Source organism: Opisthocomus hoazin, chromosome 6, assembly GCF_030867145.1.
Source record: "Opisthocomus hoazin isolate bOpiHoa1 chromosome 6, bOpiHoa1.hap1, whole genome shotgun sequence".
Classification (NCBI taxonomy): domain Eukaryota; kingdom Metazoa; phylum Chordata; class Aves; order Opisthocomiformes; family Opisthocomidae; genus Opisthocomus; species Opisthocomus hoazin.
Window position 1 is genome coordinate 20,468,010 of NC_134419.1, and position 18,310 is coordinate 20,486,319.

General features: G+C 43.4%; 1 protein-coding gene across 6 annotated transcripts in view; it reads left to right on the forward strand.

The window, feature by feature from the left end:
• Positions 1-2,503: 2,503 nt before the first annotated feature.
• The window catches only part of SLC44A3 (solute carrier family 44 member 3), a 43,048-nt gene continuing 27,241 nt past the window's right edge, over positions 2,504-18,310 (forward strand). The window contains exons 1-9 of one of the 6 annotated variants that reach the window (XM_075424963.1): positions 2,504-2,630; positions 3,427-3,729; positions 5,085-5,227; positions 5,812-5,948; positions 7,340-7,433; positions 8,979-9,148; positions 9,718-9,807; positions 10,536-10,660; positions 12,244-12,430. In XM_075424963.1, the coding sequence (XP_075281078.1) occupies positions 3,721-3,729; positions 5,085-5,227; positions 5,812-5,948; positions 7,340-7,433; positions 8,979-9,148; positions 9,718-9,807; positions 10,536-10,660; positions 12,244-12,430 (955 nt within the window). In that variant the 5' untranslated portion in view covers positions 2,504-2,630; positions 3,427-3,720. The other 5 variants (XM_075424960.1, XM_075424958.1, XM_075424959.1 and 2 more) reach the window with 5 other exon arrangements.

Genomic DNA, 18,310 nt, shown 5'->3' on the forward strand with positions numbered 1-18,310 from the left:
CTTTTGAAAAACAAAGAATCGAAACCAGAGAAAAATTCCCATGAGTTTTCACTGCTGCAGTATTTCTGTTGCTGATAAACATGTCTGAAGATGGGTAACATAAAAAAAGCTGTTAAAAACTACAAATCGTCTTGAAAATGTAAATATTAATCTCCCCCACCACTGTCTTAATTCACAGTTAAATCACTGTGAGTTCCTGGGTACTCCAGGATCTTAACTACTTTTTGCCTTTACAAGAATCATCACATATCTGAGAGAGCAGTGAAGATTCATAAGTGAATGTGGACCCTCATCATACTGATCTCCCAGGGAAATGGCTGTAGTTCGATATGAGATTTAGATGAAGCATATTACAGAGTCAGCATCTTGTGTATGTAGGCCAGGGGACTGAGAGCAAAGGCTCCAACCTCGGCTTCTCACCAGAGAGCGAGAGAGCACAGTGTACACCTCTCTGGCGAAGTCATTAGTGCCCTCATATAAGGAACAGTTCTGTAATCCAGCATGCTTTTTCCAGAACTCTTTTTTTCTCTCATTTCTATTTTAGATTAAACTGGATCCACCCTACCAAATGTCAGTTCTGAAATTCCCAACTCGCCACTGAGTGCTCGAACTACTCAGCTGCAGAACCAGGCTCCCTCCTCTGAAAGCGGTTAAGACCGAAAGTTTAAAATCGATCTCTGCAATTTGGGCACTTGCAGGATTGGACAAATGACAAGCAAGAGTTTTCGGCATTACCTTTTCCATGTGGGTGCTTAAATCCCTCATCCGACCTGAGCCTGCCTTCCTGGTAACAACCATAACATGGAAATCCTCATTTGCGAATACTGGCTAAGCAGGGCGTAAGCCCGCTCTCACCAGCCCGAAATGCGGAGTTCTAACCCTAGGCAAGGAGCAGAGCACCACCCAGTGACACACCATAAAATTACTCATCTGTTACTAAACAGAATAAAACTTTTGTTTGATCAAGTTTGAAATTCAGGAAAAAAAAACCTACTACAATTAAAACATTAAATTTAGACTTTAGTAAAAAATTTTGTTCTAATCCTGAGTTATTTGCTATCAAGTGTATGATAACTTTTCCTGGGACAGATAGAAGGAATACGAGAATTATAACTGATATTTCTTGGTGAAAGCAGGCCTTTACTCCTGATTCCAGTGCTTTTCCATGAACTTCAGTTGTTTGGAATCTGGGTTTTATTAAAAATATTTGTTCCTCTTGCTTTTTTCCTTTATTGACAATAAGAACGTAACACAAAGCTTAAGGAGAGTCTTTCAAAAAAGGCCAGATCAACACTGAAGGCTAATATTAGCATGCGATGACAGCAAGCCATCAAATTCTAATATCAGCCTTCATCATTGGCATTGTTCTTTTGGGATGATTTTTCTTACTCAGATAATGAGGTTACTCTTTGTATCTAGGTTAAAAGTTATTAATTATTTTGGTTATTTTTTTTAATATACTCAAAATATTCAACCTCTCTTACAGAAAAAAATTTTTCACATGAAATTTTACATTTGTATCTCAAGGAAAAATTACTTTTTTCACATATTTAAAAAGTGTAATAGTGCAAAATGAAGGAAAAGTAATTTTCTCTATTTAGGTTCTAAAGAGAGAAAATTACTTTTGCAACATGTATTAAATTTTATAATTTTATTTTGAATTTCACACAAATTACGGAAACTCTCAACAAATTGATGAATAACGAGCATTAAAATGTACAATGCTGATGAGGACAAGCACTACGAATTGGCTGGAAACTATACGGTTTAATAAATCCTTTGTAAGACACCCAGTTGTTAGAAGTCTTTCCTGTCGTGTTTTCTCAGAACCACTTCTTGGGGCAGGGGTGGCAAATTTAGATGAGAATTGTAGCAGACCTTACCAATTCAGCTCTGTTAAATCAGTTAAAAAGTCAATTTCAGAAATATTGCACAAGTTAACTTTTTTGAAAAATGTATTTATTTCCAGCTAGCTTAGAACGACTCTGAAGTGCTCTGGGGCAGAAAGTCATTCTCTTTTTTTAAATCCCAGTTTCTCATCTTACCAATTTACTTCCATGTGTGCTAGTTTGTCACCGAAGTTTCATTATGCGTTTTCCCTTGAGAACTCGAGTAAGTTCTTTTTTCTCAGCAAAGCCAGCCCAACGCTCTGTTCCGCTACAGGACGGACCGATTCTCAGACAGCTTTCAAAAATATCTTCAGTTTCATTCAATTTTCTTGCAGCTGCAGACGGTTCGCTTCTTAGAGCGACATTTTTTCCTTTGTCAGGAAGGGAACAAAATAGTACTTTGAACGCGTTTTCAATCTGTAACATTAATTTTCTCTAACGAACACACAGATAGCGAGGCAGCAGGGACAGCACGCAGAGCGCGGGTCGCCGGAAGCGGCCGCCGGCTCCGGCACCACCGCCCGTCCGAGCCGCCAACCCGGGCCGCGCTCCCTGCGGCTGCTCCCGCGTGCGGGGGCTGCGGTCCGGCACCGCGTCCCCGCGGCAGACGGGGAGCCGGAGCGGGCCTGCGACCGACAGACCGACCGCCGGCCGGCCGACCGACCGACCGACCGTGCTGCCGCCACAGCCGCGCGGGCGCCACGCAGCACAGCAGCCCGCATTTTGTACCGGCCGCAACAGGTCTGCGGCGCTTCCACAAACTAACCAAGAGCGAAGAGCAACCCTCCCGCTCTGCCCGGCGCCCGTCGGTGACCCTGCGGCCGTGAGCGGACTGCGGGCTCGGCCCCGCCCGGGCAGCCCCCCGGCCTCCCCCGCGTCCCCGAGCCGGAGCGGCCGCGCTGCCCGGGGCCGCCGTGCCCGAGCGCTGTCTGCACCCCCGCAGCGACCCGCCCGGCCGTGCGGGGCAGCCACCGTGCGAGCGCAGCGCAGGGCGGGCGAGCTCGGCCGCCGGCGCCGGGGCTCCGCCGAGGGAAATGCCGTTTCCTCCCGCGAACGCAGCAGCCCGGCGGGACCGCGGCCCGCTCGCCGTGCGGCCCCGGGAGGAGCGGCCGGGCCGGGGCTGGCAGCGCCCGGCCCCCGCGCCAGGAGGAGCTGCCGGAGCTGCCGCCGCTCGGCCCGGGCGCGCCTCCCGGGCACCGGTGCCGTCCCCCAGCCGGCGTCGCCCCGCCGCGGCCGCCGAGCCGCCTGCGCCCCAGGCCCGCCCGCCGCCCCCGCGCGGCCCGGCCCGGCCCGGCGGGCGGGAGCATGGAGCGGCGCGGGGGCCGGCGGCAGGTGAGCGCCGGGCCGGAGCGGCGCCCGGGGCAGCGGGAGGGGCGGGGGCCAGAGCCGGGCCCGCGGCGGGGCCAGGCCTGGTGCGGGGGAGCGGCGGGCGGCCTTTGGCGTGCGGGGCTGCGCTCTGCCGGGAACCGCGGCCCACGAGCTTGATCTGAGTTCACAGAAGTTTGTTTCTTCCTTTTCTTTCTTGGTTTCGTTTCAGGATTGCGGAGGTAGCGCTCGGGAGCCGAGGGAGTGGAGGCCAGCCATTCGCAGAGAGTGCACGGACCCTCTGTGGTTGCTCCTCTTCCTCCTCTTCTGGGCTGGTTTGGTGAGCGTGCTGTGTTCTGAAGGAAGAATCCGATCCGAAGCTGATGGGGTTCCGCACAGCGGTGTGCTGCATCGCCGCTGGAGTTGTGAGGGCCGTTGCCCTGGGACGGAGGGGCCGGCGTGGCAGCGCAGTGCCTCACTGCAGGGGCCGTTGCGCAGACTTCTGCCTTCTGACCACACGCTTTGGATGCCTTGTGTGCGCAAGGCTGGGCTGTTAACATTTGCTTTTTTGACAGCGAGCCTAGGCTCTGGCTGAGCTCCTACTGCTCCTCACTCACTGTAGTCTTGTTATCTTGCAACGTGTCTGTCTGATCTTGTATCAGGCCCCTGTCTGTCCTGTGTGTTGAGCAGCAGGCGAGCTTTTTGGAACAGGCTTTGTCTTTCCAAAGTAAGAATGTTCTTTTTCATTATATATCTGAGGCTACCCAGGTTTCTTGTGAATGCACTATTAATCAGTTTTAAATTCAATGCCTGGTAACTCTTTTAATGGAAGCTAATGCAGAAGAATACATGGACATTTTGAACACTGCATAAGCTGAAGCTGAACCTTGTGAACAGGATAGGGTTTTTTTACATGCTGCCTTACACGTAGTGCTCTGATCAGTGGAGGGAATGCCAAAAATTAAACCTGTCAAACGGTGAGGGTTTAGGATTTTTGTTTGTTTTCTCTCACTGTTTTTATTGCTCAGTTTCTGTGAAATAGCTTATTGCATACATGTATCTGTTTTCTTTTGTTTGATCTTATTTTTAGGAGATTAAAAAATTTTTGGTGACACTGATTTGTTCACATAGTGGAAAAAAATTGAAATCACAGTAGTAACTCTGTGGAAATGCATGTCACCGGCATGTATAGACACACCCCTCCAGCGGTCATATAGCCATCTATTACTTAACAATATTTATGGCTTATATCCAGCATTCTGCACTTAAATAAAAATAGCTCACATGTACACAGTATTTGCCATACTGATGGCAAAGGACCTGTAACATCCATCCTTAGAAGGAATTCCAGAATTTTTCTGAAAACATATTTCAGGTTGAGTTACAATGCCAGCTCATTTCTCCTTTTTCTTCTGAGAACAATTTAATTATTAACAAATATTTGCTATGTAAATAAACTGGATCTGAAAATATTTTGTTATTCTAACAAATATCACCTACACAAGTAGTTCAGCTTTAATTGTGGAGTCTCTACAAAGATCTCCATATTCAGACGGCATTAACATGCAGTTGTAAAAAAAATAAAAATTCTTTAACTAGTTAGACTGCAAGCATAGAAGCAAAAATGAGACTACACTGGGGACTAGGGAAGCACGTACTTACCTGCCTGTGTATGAGACTCAGTTTTTGACCAGATCCCATCTTTAGTCACGAGTGTTAGAAGTAGAATAAAAAATAAAGGCTCTGAACCCTCTAAGAAAGCTACTGTGCTGGATCTGATAGGTGCAATCTGGCTCCAGCACAGCTGATACTCACCAAAGTAGTAGTGTTTATTGAATGGGAAGAAAAAGCTATGGTAGCATGGTTTCACATTAAAAAATATCTTAACAGGTGTTTATAACTGGCTATGCTGTGATGGCTGGTGCTGCAGAAAGACTTGTGCTTGGATATGACAGCTTTGGGAACATATGTGGTAGGAAGAACACTCCGGTAAAAGGGGCACCTCTTTCTGGACGGGACATGACTAATAAAAAGTAAGTACATCAGATAATGTCTATATAAATCAAACGTTTGAGAACTTAATAAGATGCACATCTTCTACTTGTCAATCATATACATATCTGTTTGTAAACACGCTTATACTGAAAGGCAAAAACAAGGTGTGAGAATGGTGCAAAATGGTGAGTGAAACTAAGAAGTCAAGATAGAACTTGAGAATGTGCTGCGTTGTTATGCTTTATGCTGGCTTCTGCTAAAATAACATCTAAAGTAGGACTTCAGCCAAACAGGCCAGCATTCTATGTGGCAAATCTTTGTACTTAAGGAAGTTGCGTGTTGAAGTTCCCAGTCATTCTGGCGACTCCTAGGAACTAGTCTTTGATACCCACCTTGGCAGCTTCTGATCCCATTTAAGAACATAAAATGAAGTGTAAGAGAAGTAGCATGTTCTCAAATTGCTTCTTAATTTCTGACTTCAAACTCCATTTTTTTCCATTATATGTGGAAAAAGAGTTTCGTTTTTTTCGTAGTGCTTTAAAAAGATGAAAAGAAGGCTCAGAATTAAAACCTATAAAAAACAGAAATGTGTTTTGAAAAGAGGATCTTTTTTTCTTTCTAGGTATGTGTTCTTTCTGAATTCATGCAGCCTGGAAATGCAAAGCCTCAAAATCAGTTCAGTTTCCTTGTGCGTGTCTAGTTGTCCACAAGAGCAACTCAACTCTTTGGAAGACCTCCAGAGTTTTGCAAGGAATAATGGTGTGCAACAGGGAATATGAATATCTTAGTGTATCTGTAGAACAGTTGAGCAGCTTTCACTTTTTATTCATATGTTTGCTACGCTAGGGAGTTATTTCTTACCATTAATTTCCTGAGCAGACAATGGCAACAGAAAATAATATGTCTTCTTTCTCCTTTGTTTCAAAGCCATAGTTTCTAGAAATGTTACAGCTCTCTTATGCAAATTCAAAAGTTGTTGATTAATTCCTGCACAAGGCTGAGATTATCCAGCAGAAAACTGGCTGCTGCAAATGAACTAGTGTGGTTTGGTGGGGGTGCCCGTAGGTGAACAGAGCTCATCTGCTGCTTGAGAAACTTGTCCAACAGGTTCTTTTAAATTTAGTTAAAGCTGTGTTGGAATTATTAATTCCAGAGATACACAGGTGTTTTTATCCCTTTAGACGTCAGATCCAAAGTTTGCTATTCCACCTATATTTTTTTTTATATTCTTCTGGTGTTCTACATGGATATGATGTCAGAAGTAGCTGTTGTGCAGAAGAGGCAGCTCCAGTTCTTTCATGTCCAATATGTAAACAAAATAACCTGTAGCCTAACCCTTATTCCATAGGGTATGAGTAAACTGCAGACTATATGAATATTAGTGGCTATTTTTATTGGAGGTCAGAATTCCATTCTTTTTGTTTTGTTGTTTTTTTTTTGGCAAGGATTGCTATTTAAATTGACAACATTTGTTTTAATTTCATTTTGGGGTGTTTGTACATACCAAATGATGGTAGGAGAGCTGTAAACACCTGTGATATTATATAACTATTTTCAGTGTAACTGAATATAATTGCATGAAATGCCATCTACATGCTAAAACTGCTTGCAGGTTTATCTCGAGGGAGAGGGCAGTATTGCGTTTTGAACGGCTTGAATGTCTCCAGCCTTCCTTTCCCAGAAGCATTATATAATGGAGCAGAGCATTATTAGCACAGTACCTGGTAATATTTAGCCTAGAGCCCAGAAAATGTTAAGTTCCTGGATACGTATATATTCTGTTCTAAATCATGAGGAGCCTAGTTCTATTGTACCTTCTGTCATTTTAGGCTTTTCTGTTGTCTTAATGTGTAGTTTAGAGCTGAAGTATCGCACTGTGGAACGAATAATGTGCCTGCCCTCCAGAAAGATAGGTAAATGGTAATTATAGTTAAATCTAGAAGGCAACTGATTCTGCAGAGGTTACTTGAGATTTACCCAGTTAACTAATTTGTTATTTACATTCCCACTGGAAAATCAGGGATGAATATGGCCTGCTAAGGGATCAAAGCAGAAGTGTAAACAAAATTTAATTGACAATGTGTTTTTCTCTAAAACTTTAATTAACTTACCTTTTTTCCATTCTTGTTTTTAATTTTTTCATTTCTTAGGTTCTTGCCTTTGTGTTTACAGCCTGAACATTTCCAGTTACACACTAAGTCCAAAGGCAGATGAGCTGTGTCCCACACTGCCAGTGCCACCAAGGTAAGAGTTACTGGGTGCTTTACAACACCCTGGCGTCCAAACAGCTTCTTAAGAATTGTTAACTTCCTCACGTTTTGTATTTGACTTGGTGCTTTACAGTCAGAATGGTCTCATTTGTTTATTTATTTTTGTACATATACTCTTGTGAGTTCTCATGCGCACTTGTGAACACGCCACTGCCCTGTCCCACAGAATGAACAAGGACAGCGTTCCCTCCATTCTGCTACCCTTTAAAGACTTTTCCTCTCCAAATCAGGAGAAAAACACTCGGTTTGAGGAGCAGCTGATCTCCTGCACAGACTTTTTGTTCTCTCCCTCAATGCCAAGGAAGAGGAGTTGTGGTCTTGGGCCTTGCTTATTTTCCTGAACCCAGAAATTTCCATCAGAATCATTTCGTAGCCAGCTGGCTTGAAGCACAGGTCTGTGGATGGCACTGTCTTTGAGATTTGGCATTTGTGGGTTAAAGTCCTTAAACCCATGATTTTAAATTCCACTGTGTCATGAAAATGCAGCAAAGAACTGGAATCTCCATGTTTGGAGAGCTAAGTCATCTGCTCTGAACAAGAGAACGCAGACAAAAAAAGCGATCAGAAGAGAGCAGGAGACACATAAAAACATAACATACAGCGAATCAAAGGAGAGCATGTAACTTCATGACAATGTATGGCATGTTTTAGTTATTGCTTTGACTTATTAGGCTTTTTTTCTGTTTGGCAAGGAACTTGGCAAAGTTATTAATCTTACACAGTAGTATTTCACAGTAGAAGCAAAGCTAGTCAGAGAAGTTTTTAACTATTGATGAACAAACCTCTCCTTTTTAGGTGTGAATATGTCTTTGACTATTGTAGTGCAGCATTGCCAAAGTGGGGCAATAAATTTATTAAAGAAGCTTGGCTGGGAGTGCCAAATAATTGCATATGTAAATATATGGTGATGTTAATTATACCTTGCAAGCATTGCTTTGATGTGACTTTCAGAATGCTTAAATATCGTAAAAACAATGCAGAGTGTTTGTGGTCCAGAATTATCTACAGCAATGTAGCTTACAGCTATGTTAGCATAAGTTTAGGTTTTACATAAACACATGGGATCAAAGCAGATGAAGGCAGATCATAATGGGAATAGGAACAACATGCTAATGGTGGTGGAGACAGGAGTTCATTTTTTTCTTTCAGGTTGGTCTTGAGTGGATGTTCTGGTACAGTGACCCAGGCATGATGCTGCCAGGAGTTTATTTTGCAGATGAAATTATTCTGATGGAAATTTCTGGGTTCAGGAAAATAAGCAAGGCCCAAGATCATTTGTAACCAAGCACTCGCATGCCCAGTACCCTGTTGTGCCAGACTTTGCGTGCGAGGTCTCCTGGCCGGGGGAATGCCTGCTGGGCTGCAGGTCAGACCGGCCAGCTGCGGCTGCACAGCTGTGTGAGGATGCCGGTAGGGTACTGCACAGGGCTTGAAAGAGAATGGTGGAATGAATCTCTGTGGATTTGAAACTTTGTCCCGTAATTAACATTGTTTACCATCTTTGTTTTTAATTTTCCAGTAAATCTTTTCCATTATTTAATCGATGTGTTCCACAAAATCCTGAATGCTATTCCAAATATGCATCTGTCTTAATAAGTATGGTTAATGAAATGGATGGTTTTCACCGAATTCTGAGTGGAATATTGGCAGGAAGAGATACTGTGATAGGACTGAGTTGTCTTGCACTAGGTAAGGTTATAAATAAAAAGTGAAAAATATTATTCAGTTAATAGAAATATTTGAAACTTCATATTTTAACTTTATAATTTAAAAGTGATCTTTTTCATATATTCTGGGCAGAGTTGTTTTTAAGAAAGAGTGATTGTGTTTTATCAGGAAGCATTTAATAGACTGGTGAAATACAGCTATATGACATATCAGATTCTGTATTCCTTGGTGTGGTCATATGCCTCACTTCAAGGGACTGTAAGAAATTGTTGATTGAAAAAAAACATGGCATCAGCATGAACATTTCAACTTAAATCTTATACAAAATACTATTGAAAAGCTCATCAAGGTGCTCATTCCGAAGGTGAAATATTTGTGTTACAAGCTCACTATTAGTAAGTTATAGGTAACTGTATGTTTTAAATGTTAAAAAGGTTGCCTGCTTTACTAAATGCTGTTGCTTTTGAGACCACTAGTTAAAAAGAAAAGCCCAAATTCTGCACGAACCTTAAATTTATCTTTAAAGTAAATAAGAGTTTAGTTAAATGGATTGTGACACTCATCATAAACTTACTTTGTATATTTTTCAGCCTTCTCTTTTATACTGGTTTTAGCCTTCAGATTCATTCGGACCCTTCTGGTCCATACTTTGATTGCACTGGTTGTATTCGGGCTGTTATGTAAGTATATTTCCCTTTTAGCACATGTTTAGTTAAATGGATCAGCTCACTGAACTGGAGGAGAGGCAGCTGAACAAACAGCTGTCCTTCTCCTCCATGGCCATCCTCAGAAGCCTTAAGCTTACCACAGCCATCTCCAAGCTGGGCCCTGCTTGCCTTTGGGTGCCAAGGTCTGGCTGCGCTGTTCCAGCTGCTGAGTGCTGGGATGATGAAGATTTTGATTTTTTTATAGATGCCTGGAAACAACATTGCTTTTGGCAGATGAATGCAGTTAGGAAAATGCTACTGTTTCAAAGAAATTTTAATGAAGTTTTACATTACCTACTTTAGAAAGGGAGAACTACAGGAATGTGTCCAGCTGAAGCTAGTCGTTCTATAAAAGTTGGCTTTGTATCTCCTCAGTGAGAGTGTATGCCTGAGCTTTAGCATAACTGTGAGAAAACCAAGCGTTCTGCTGCAGTTTTACCTGAGGCCAGCAGACCATTATGTGAATTTTCTCTGTGATCATCGATAGTGTTCCTCTCTGCTACCGGACGGTGTTCCTGAGCTGAGCTTGGGTTGGGCGGCAGGGCAGGCAGACGTCAGCCTGGTGCCAGCCCTCTGCTGCAGCCCTGAGAGGGGGTGCGCAGCCCTGGGGGGTAGTGGGGGGGGTGCAGCCCCGGGGAGTGGGTGCCGCTGCTGCAGCCCCAGGGGTGCTGCCCGCCTTCACGCTGCTCTTGTCTGCTCAGTTGGCTCAGGTGTTCTCTGGTGGCTCTATTATGACTACAGGAATGATCCCAGCACTGAATTGGAAACAGAAAAGGAAAACGTAAAATTTCTACTTGGCTATGCTATCTTCTCGACAATAGTTACCGTAAGTAGCATTTTACCCGAAGCAGTGGCAGAGGCTGTAACTTGAAAACTTGAACTACAGTGGTTCTGCAACAGGAAACCTCATTCCTCTAAAATTTGAAAATGAGAATCAATTACAAGATCTGCTTACACTCATTTAAGTAGTTTTATATCTTCATTGTGAAATTTGCTTGTCAGCACAGGGCTCTGCCACACTTCAACCCTGTGCAAACAGTGTTAGCATTGTTGTTGTAGAAACGCAAGAATTGTGTTCCATCCCCGTCCTTCTCTGCATCAGCTAACGGGAGAATCATGTGGCGTGGACAGAGGTGCGCTGGCTGGATATGAACGCGAGAGCTGTGGGTTCAGCCTACCCTGTCAGTAGGAGAAAGGAGCGGCAGCTAAAATGAAAGGGGTCGTGAAGCACAGGCAGCAGCGTCTAGGCCTCAAGTTATGGGGTTAAATGCTGCTTTTCTTTCACTGACCTTGTTTCCCAACAGAAAATCTGAGTGTGGCTTGCAAATTTTAAAGTGATTTTTTTCACTTCAATGCTGCAGTGTTAAAGGAGTTGTTGCTCAGTATGAGTGTACAGACAATTTGTACTTCATGGGACATTTGTAAAAGTAATTGTTCTGTTTTCTTAAAGCAGAGTAGGTTCCATAGACTGGAATTCACCAGGTATGAACAGTCTGACAGTTTACAGTGACATAAATGTGTCACAGATCAGATTTTTTTTTATATCCTCTGTAACTTATGACTTTTTTTACTTCTGTTGATACTAAAGGGGTAAGAAAAGGTTCCTTTGTATGCATGTGTGTTCCAGTACAACTGACTGTCATTTGCAGAACTGTGGGAACATCCACTGCTGCAGGTTGCACTTCTCTTCAGAGCCAGTGGCTTCTTTCTAGAGCAGGCGAGAAAACTAGTGAAGCAGCTGCCACTGGTTGCATGTATTTTTTATAGATTCCAACCTCTCTTTTAATTGCTGCTCATAGTTGCTTGTCATATACAAAGAACTGGGGACATTATGGGGATTTTGACCCACGGTTTAGTTGTTGTTGGGTTTTTTTTTTACTCTGGGAGAAAAAGATTTGTTTAAATGAGGTTTCATTTTATGTCTGCCTGCTTTGCTTCCATACATACATAGCTCTTAAATTATAGTTTGGTTGTGCTGCTATCCTTGCTGCAGAGAAGGACTGGTCCTCCTACCAATGTGAACAGTGGCAAGCTGACCTGAGTAGGAAGAATGTTTAAATGTGCATGACATACAGGGTATGTGAAAGCAATGTGTAGCGTGTAAGGTACATTTGTGTTTGCTGTAAAGCAAAACAGGCTGTTTCCATTGGGTGAGTTACAGTTTTATGAATCCTATTTTCTTTTAAAGAAACAGTAGCAATGATTTCAGAAAATGAGATTTTAATCCACAGGCTCTTTGGGAATATAGACGGTGTCTTAAAAAGCTTTTCCAGGGTGCAGTAAGTTTGTGTAAAATGCCTTGCTGTCATGTCTTTGTGAAATCTGTACACCCTGATCTCGCATTTGACAACTCTGATATTTTCTTAAGTGAAAAAACCCAACAATTTGTCTTTTTATTTCCTGTAACAGGTTGTTCTGCTTTCACTTCTGTTTGTACTAAGAAAGCGGCTTCAGTTCACTGTACAGCTCTTTCGGATTGTTGGTAAAATCATTGGCAGAATTCCTTTCCTCCTGTTCCAACCACTCTGGACCTTTCTGATTCTCATTGTGTTCTGGGTATTTTGGGTGGCTGTACTACTTAGCTTAGGAACTGCAGGTAAGTATAGGCTTTCCATGTTTTTTGATGAATACTGTCTGTTTCCTAAGGTCACTTCTGAAATATGGGACCTCCTGATGTTACAGAAAGTGGGCTAGAATTGTTACATAGCTGTGTTACTCTTCCTTTTTTGTTTATTTTTTTCTCCGCTTGTTGGAGTCTTCAACATTGCCGTAGTTCTGTGAGTCATAGCACTACAGAAGAGCTATTTTTGCTCCTATATGTGGACTTTAGTTTTTTTCTTTCTCAGTTACTTAATTTACAAGTAGATTGTGGCAGATGCAGTATATGTTTGATATATTTACATGAAGAAAGGAAGAGGAGGGAGGAGACAGCTTTTAGTGCAGTTGTTATGAAAATGTTAATCTCCTCTGACTATAAATGATGTCCAGTTGTCATGGAGGCAGAATGTTATTTCTGAGCAGTAGTTTAGTGACAACTGCTATCATTATTTAGACTAGTACAACAGTATTTGGATTAATCCAGAGGTTCTTGCAGTTGTAGGGGAGATGCTCTGTAGAAATAGTCAGTCGCTATGAAAGATCTGCAAGAACAGATTTTGAGTGTGGAAGTGGTATTACTGAGGGCCGTACCATTGTAAGATCTGTCACTGATTGAACCGGGGTAATTTGGATGCTGTCCTTTGGCCCAGCATCATGCCATCTAAGGGAGGGGAAGGTTCTTCTTCCATGCAACATTGCCCAAAGAAGAGAAGCTAAACTCTGCGTAGCTCTGTGGGTAACTCCTCGTGCAGACATCAGCCTTTGTACATAGGCAGCATTATGATTTGGGGGTTAGGCTTTTTTTTTATTTTTCATTTTAAATTTCTAGGGCCAGTGCTGCTCAGTGGTTGTCCTTTGGGTTGGAGCTGATGCAGAACTGATGAGGATAGAGACAGTTGTTTGTCATTCCCATGTTTATTCATGAGTTTTCTATTTTCTGAATCTTGGCCATGGTTTCTGCGTGGAAAACCAAACATAGCCTAGCTCTTCAAATGCTTGCGTGTTACCATTCTACCTTGTATTTCCACCACCCCTTGACATGGTGGCTGCAGTAACTCTGTACAGGCTTACAGATTCCTGCTAGGCCAGAAAAGCCACCAACCTTTCTCTAACTGAGCCCATCTGGCAAAACTGGCAGTATTCCCTGCCTCCATGGGTCAGGTACCTCACTCCTCTTCCATCACAGCTGATTCCATCACAGTCTCACAGAGTTAATTCTGGCTCAGTACAAGACCCACTTCACTTGTACCTGAAGAGTCTGTCTGAGTCCATGCTGGCATTGCAAATTGCTCACCCATTGCTTAGGCTAGACTAGGATCTGTTTCTCTCGAGCTTTTGTTGGACAGTCGTGCAGGTTTGCAAAGGTCTCTCTGTTTCTGCTGCCTTTCCCCCAGCAGCTTGTGTCTGTCAGAAATCGCTGCTTGAAGCTGATAATCTTCTTCTGCAGAATGGTCAGACCTAGCAAGGCCAAATGTCCAACCTGGAGTCTCTTTGTAAGTTGTTCCTGGCTGACCAAATAGTCAAACAGATTCACTTTGCTTTAATTCTCATGGATATTTCTTCTCCACACTCCTCTGAGCAGGAGTTTCCCTTTACAGAGGCAGAGTTACGTGCTAGACACAGCTTTGTGTGGTTGTTAGCTTTTCTGCAGAACCTTCATCCCATTTATGCACCTATCAGCCAGGCAGCAGTAATTTTCAAACTGGCCTTGTGAGGTACCTTATCACTGGTTCAGTCCTTTATGGAAAGGAGCATCTCCTGAGCTATCAACCGACTGTTCGTTTTATGCACCTGCTTGGATCAGGTGCAATTTAAGATAAACATTAACTATAATAAATCTAGTAGCAGGTAGATAAAATGAATGATAACATACAGATTTGCTAAATATATAATTAACAAGAATTATTAGAGGAAATATTAAGTCCTTGATGTTAAGCTGAGCTGGCCCATTACCCACAGCAATGTTCACTGATACTCTTAGTATGCATGCATAGGGATGTAAAGCTTGCCCTTGTGTTCTGGTCTGGCTGCGGCCGGCAACAAAAGCGCCACGCGGCCACCCCTCCCCCCGCCGGGGTGCGGAGGAGAATGGAAAGAAACAGGCAGAAACTGGTGGGTCTGGATAAGGGCAGTTTAACAGAACAGCAAACAAAGGGAACAGCAACAACGACGATATAGAAAAGGGGAATACACAACACAAAACAGACCACACAACACAACAGAGCCGCCCTCCACGACCGCTGCCACCCCGCCCTCCCGAGCTGCGAGTGCGTTCCCGCTGCCCTGCTCCCCCCCACCGGAACCCCGCATGACGGCACATGGTATGGAATACCCGGCTCTGTTTGGCCAGGTGGGGTCAGCCCACCCGGCTGTGCCCCTTCCTGGAGTCCGGTGAAAATCACAGAATCACAGAATGGTAGGGCTTGGAAGGGACCTCTGTGGGTCATCCAGTCCAACCCTCCTGCCGAAGCAGGGTCACCTACAGCAGGCTGCACAGGACCCTGTCCAGGCGGGTCTTGAATATCTCCAGAGAAGAAGACTCCACAACCTCCCTGGGCAGCCTGTTCCAGGGCTTCATCACCCTCAGAGGGAAGAAGTTCTTCCTCATATTCAGACGGAACTTCCTGTGCCTCAGTTTGTGCCCTTTGCCCCTTGTCGTGTCACTGGACACTACTGAAAAGAGCTTGGCCCCATCCTCCTGACACCCACCCTTCAGATATTTGCAAGCATTTACAAGGTTCCCTCTCAGCCTTCTCTTCTTCAGGCTGAAAATTAACCCTGTCCTGGCTGAACCCAGGACACCTTGTTAAGCCTAAATTTAGAAAATGCCAGCTGAGTCTGTTGTGTTCAAAAGCTTTTGGAAATGCAGCAATCGTTAGAGGAGTAGGGATATTTTAGCTCATATGACAGAAAAAGCTTGATGATAAGTGCAGGATGGGGAACTAGTCAGGTATTTCTTGGATGCTTTTACAAACTTTGCTGGAAAGTAGTGATTTGTGCATTATATCCAAAAAGCAAATTCCACATATATTCACAGGGAAATAAAACCCTCTGAAAACTTCCTCTGAGAGGCTTTTAATGCCTTTTCCATGTTGTGCCATTTTCTGTTATTGGTTATATTTTCTGTTTCCTGCTAGACATTTCCATTCAATATTCCCCCCCCCCCCGCCTCCTTGGAGAGTAGAATTGAAACAGGTTATGACATGCTGTTACATTCATAGTGCACCATGTGTCTCCTGGCTCAAAGGTGGCTTATTTTTTGTCTTCTCCCTAGCATAGTAGGATTGCTGATGTTTCCAGCGAGTGACACATACAGTACAGTACAGTAGGCAGCATGCCTTCTACCTTGCTGCACAGTAGGGTGGTGGTAAATTTTCTAGGATGCTCTCAGTTTTGAAAGAATTGACTTTTTGCAGATTTAGCATAAGAAGGGAAGGTCACTTCCAGGCACTTAACTGTCAATATATTGCTCATATGAGGAATCTAGTAAAACATATGTTTTGGCGGAGATCTTCTGCCAGAATATTTTCAGTCTAGATGTCCGGCCTTGTAAGATTTTTCTGTTACCAGTTAGTGTGTTGGTATTTAGAAGGATATGCACGTGTGATAAATAATCCAAACCTATTCTAAGTTACAGCCTAAGCATGAACGCAGACAGAAAACCACCACTCTATGTATCTGATGATTTTTGTGAGTCCAGGGGCCGAGGGGTTTGTGTCGCAAACGCCCTGCAGCAGCGTCAGTGTCCGCTGGGTGCCGATAAAGCAGTGTGAGAATGGGTCTGCTCGGTTGTTTACACCGGCTGTGATTACAGAGTAACTCCTCCTGCGAGGAGTTCGAAGACTACAAAGGCAGTTTTAACCCTTTAATGATCTAGAGAGGTAGCGAAGGATTGTTTTATCCAGCTCTCAGGTTGAGGAGATTTGGCAAGGTGACACGGGAGGTCGGTGTCAGCAAGAAGTGTGGTCGTTATTTCGATTTCCAGTCCCACATTCTACCTTAGATTCGTTTTATAGTTCAAAACTTGGACCAATGAACAGTAGACTAGATTTGGTAGTGGGAATATTCCTTTAGATTTTATTTCAAATTTTCAACCCAAATATGAGTTCTCTGAAATGCTGCCTGTTAAAGTGGCTTACAGCAAGGTAGCTCACTGGGGGTTGTTTTGCTGTTCTAGGATGACTAGTACTTACACATCCTGTAAAAATAAATAAAGGTAGTACTATGTGGTTAATAATGCATTGGTGGAACAGCTTTGTGTTTTTCTGCTAGTTTTCTACAATTGCCCTGTAAATGGAAGACATTTCTTTTGATATTGAGGACTTTTTGCCACAGCTGAGAGTACTTCTCTGAGGATCTCCCAAGATAAGCCCTCTTTGAGCAATTTGTTTTCTCCGTTGACAAATAGTTGCCTGTCCAGGATTCAGTTTGTAAAATACAGGTGGTGGGTTTCTTGGTTTTGACACTTTGACTTTTTATTCTCAGAAATACATTTTCTGGGGCTATGGAGACTGTATTTTAAATGCAAACATACCAAGAAAGCTGAAAAAACGAAATGTTTACAAAAACACTGGTCTTTTGTCTACTACAGAGAGATGGGCAAGTGAAATTGGCTTGCTGCTGTGCCGCACCTGTTCTTAACCTTTTCCTTAAATCTGTACTAGTTATATGATATTTATAGCATCTCTGTATTTTAAAGCTCTGGAGCACTTGATCCTCGCTTCAGCTGTGGTGCACCTGATCATTACATGACCACACAGACACCTTATTTACATCCCCTTCAAAAGTTAGTGTTACCCGGAGAAAAGACTAACTTCTTGGGAGCCATAGAAAACTATAGCCTGCAGTTGGAAAGGTACTTATGCACATGACCAACTTGAAACACATGGATAATCCTATTAAAATCAGTGGGACTACTTATGCATTTTAAGGTAGGCACCTGCTTAAGTACCTTGGTAATTCAGAGTCTGTAAGAGCAGCAGAGAGGGAATTAATGCCAGACCTAGAAAAACAGGAGAAATGCCAGACTCCACGAGACTTGAGACAGCACAGTGGCACCAGTTAGAACCATTAGCAGGCTAGGAATGGAATTCATCTGTGCTTTGGAAAAGCTGATACGACTTAGGGTTGTTGAGTCTTATTGTTTGCTAATTTTGCGAAGCTGAAGTGGCCATGTGGCGCGGCAAAGCATGCCTTTCATCTTAGCAGCATGCAGGAGCTGTGAAGTCCACACAGCATGAATGCTGTAATGTAGGATGAGAAGGCAGTGTGAGATTTTCGTGTGATGAAGGTGCATCCTACAGGCAAGTCAGCAATAAAACTGCCATTTAGAGCTGTGCAGTAGCAAAACCAGCAATAAAAATGTATTTCCTGTAGGGTCCTTGACATTCCAATTACAGTGAGCTAGCTTAGCTGTAAATACCACTACATGGGAAAACGCTAAATAAAATAACACAATAAATTCTGTTGCAGGAAGCATGAAGATACAGTGTGTGATGCCAGAACCTTTCCTCACTTAGCAGTGGGAAGGACACATTGTATTTTCACATTAACCGGACCTGACCTGATAAACAGGTTCTAAGTATTTTCTGGTCAGTGATTCTTTGTTTCTGATAAGGAAATAGCTGCACTAGACTTCCCAGGATTTTTTGACCCTTATAACAGGCTGCTGCTCCAGGCATCAGCAAAACCTTGCAACAGCAGTTGCCAAGTAAGAGCACCTGACATAAGTCTGAAGGTACCAGAATGCAGCTAATGATACTGCATGTGCACACTGACTTTTGTATCATTGCCTCGCTGTGCTGACTGACACGATGGCACAGCGCTGGGCTGCAGAGTCAGATGGAGAAACTGCTGAACTCTGCTGCAAACACTTGTG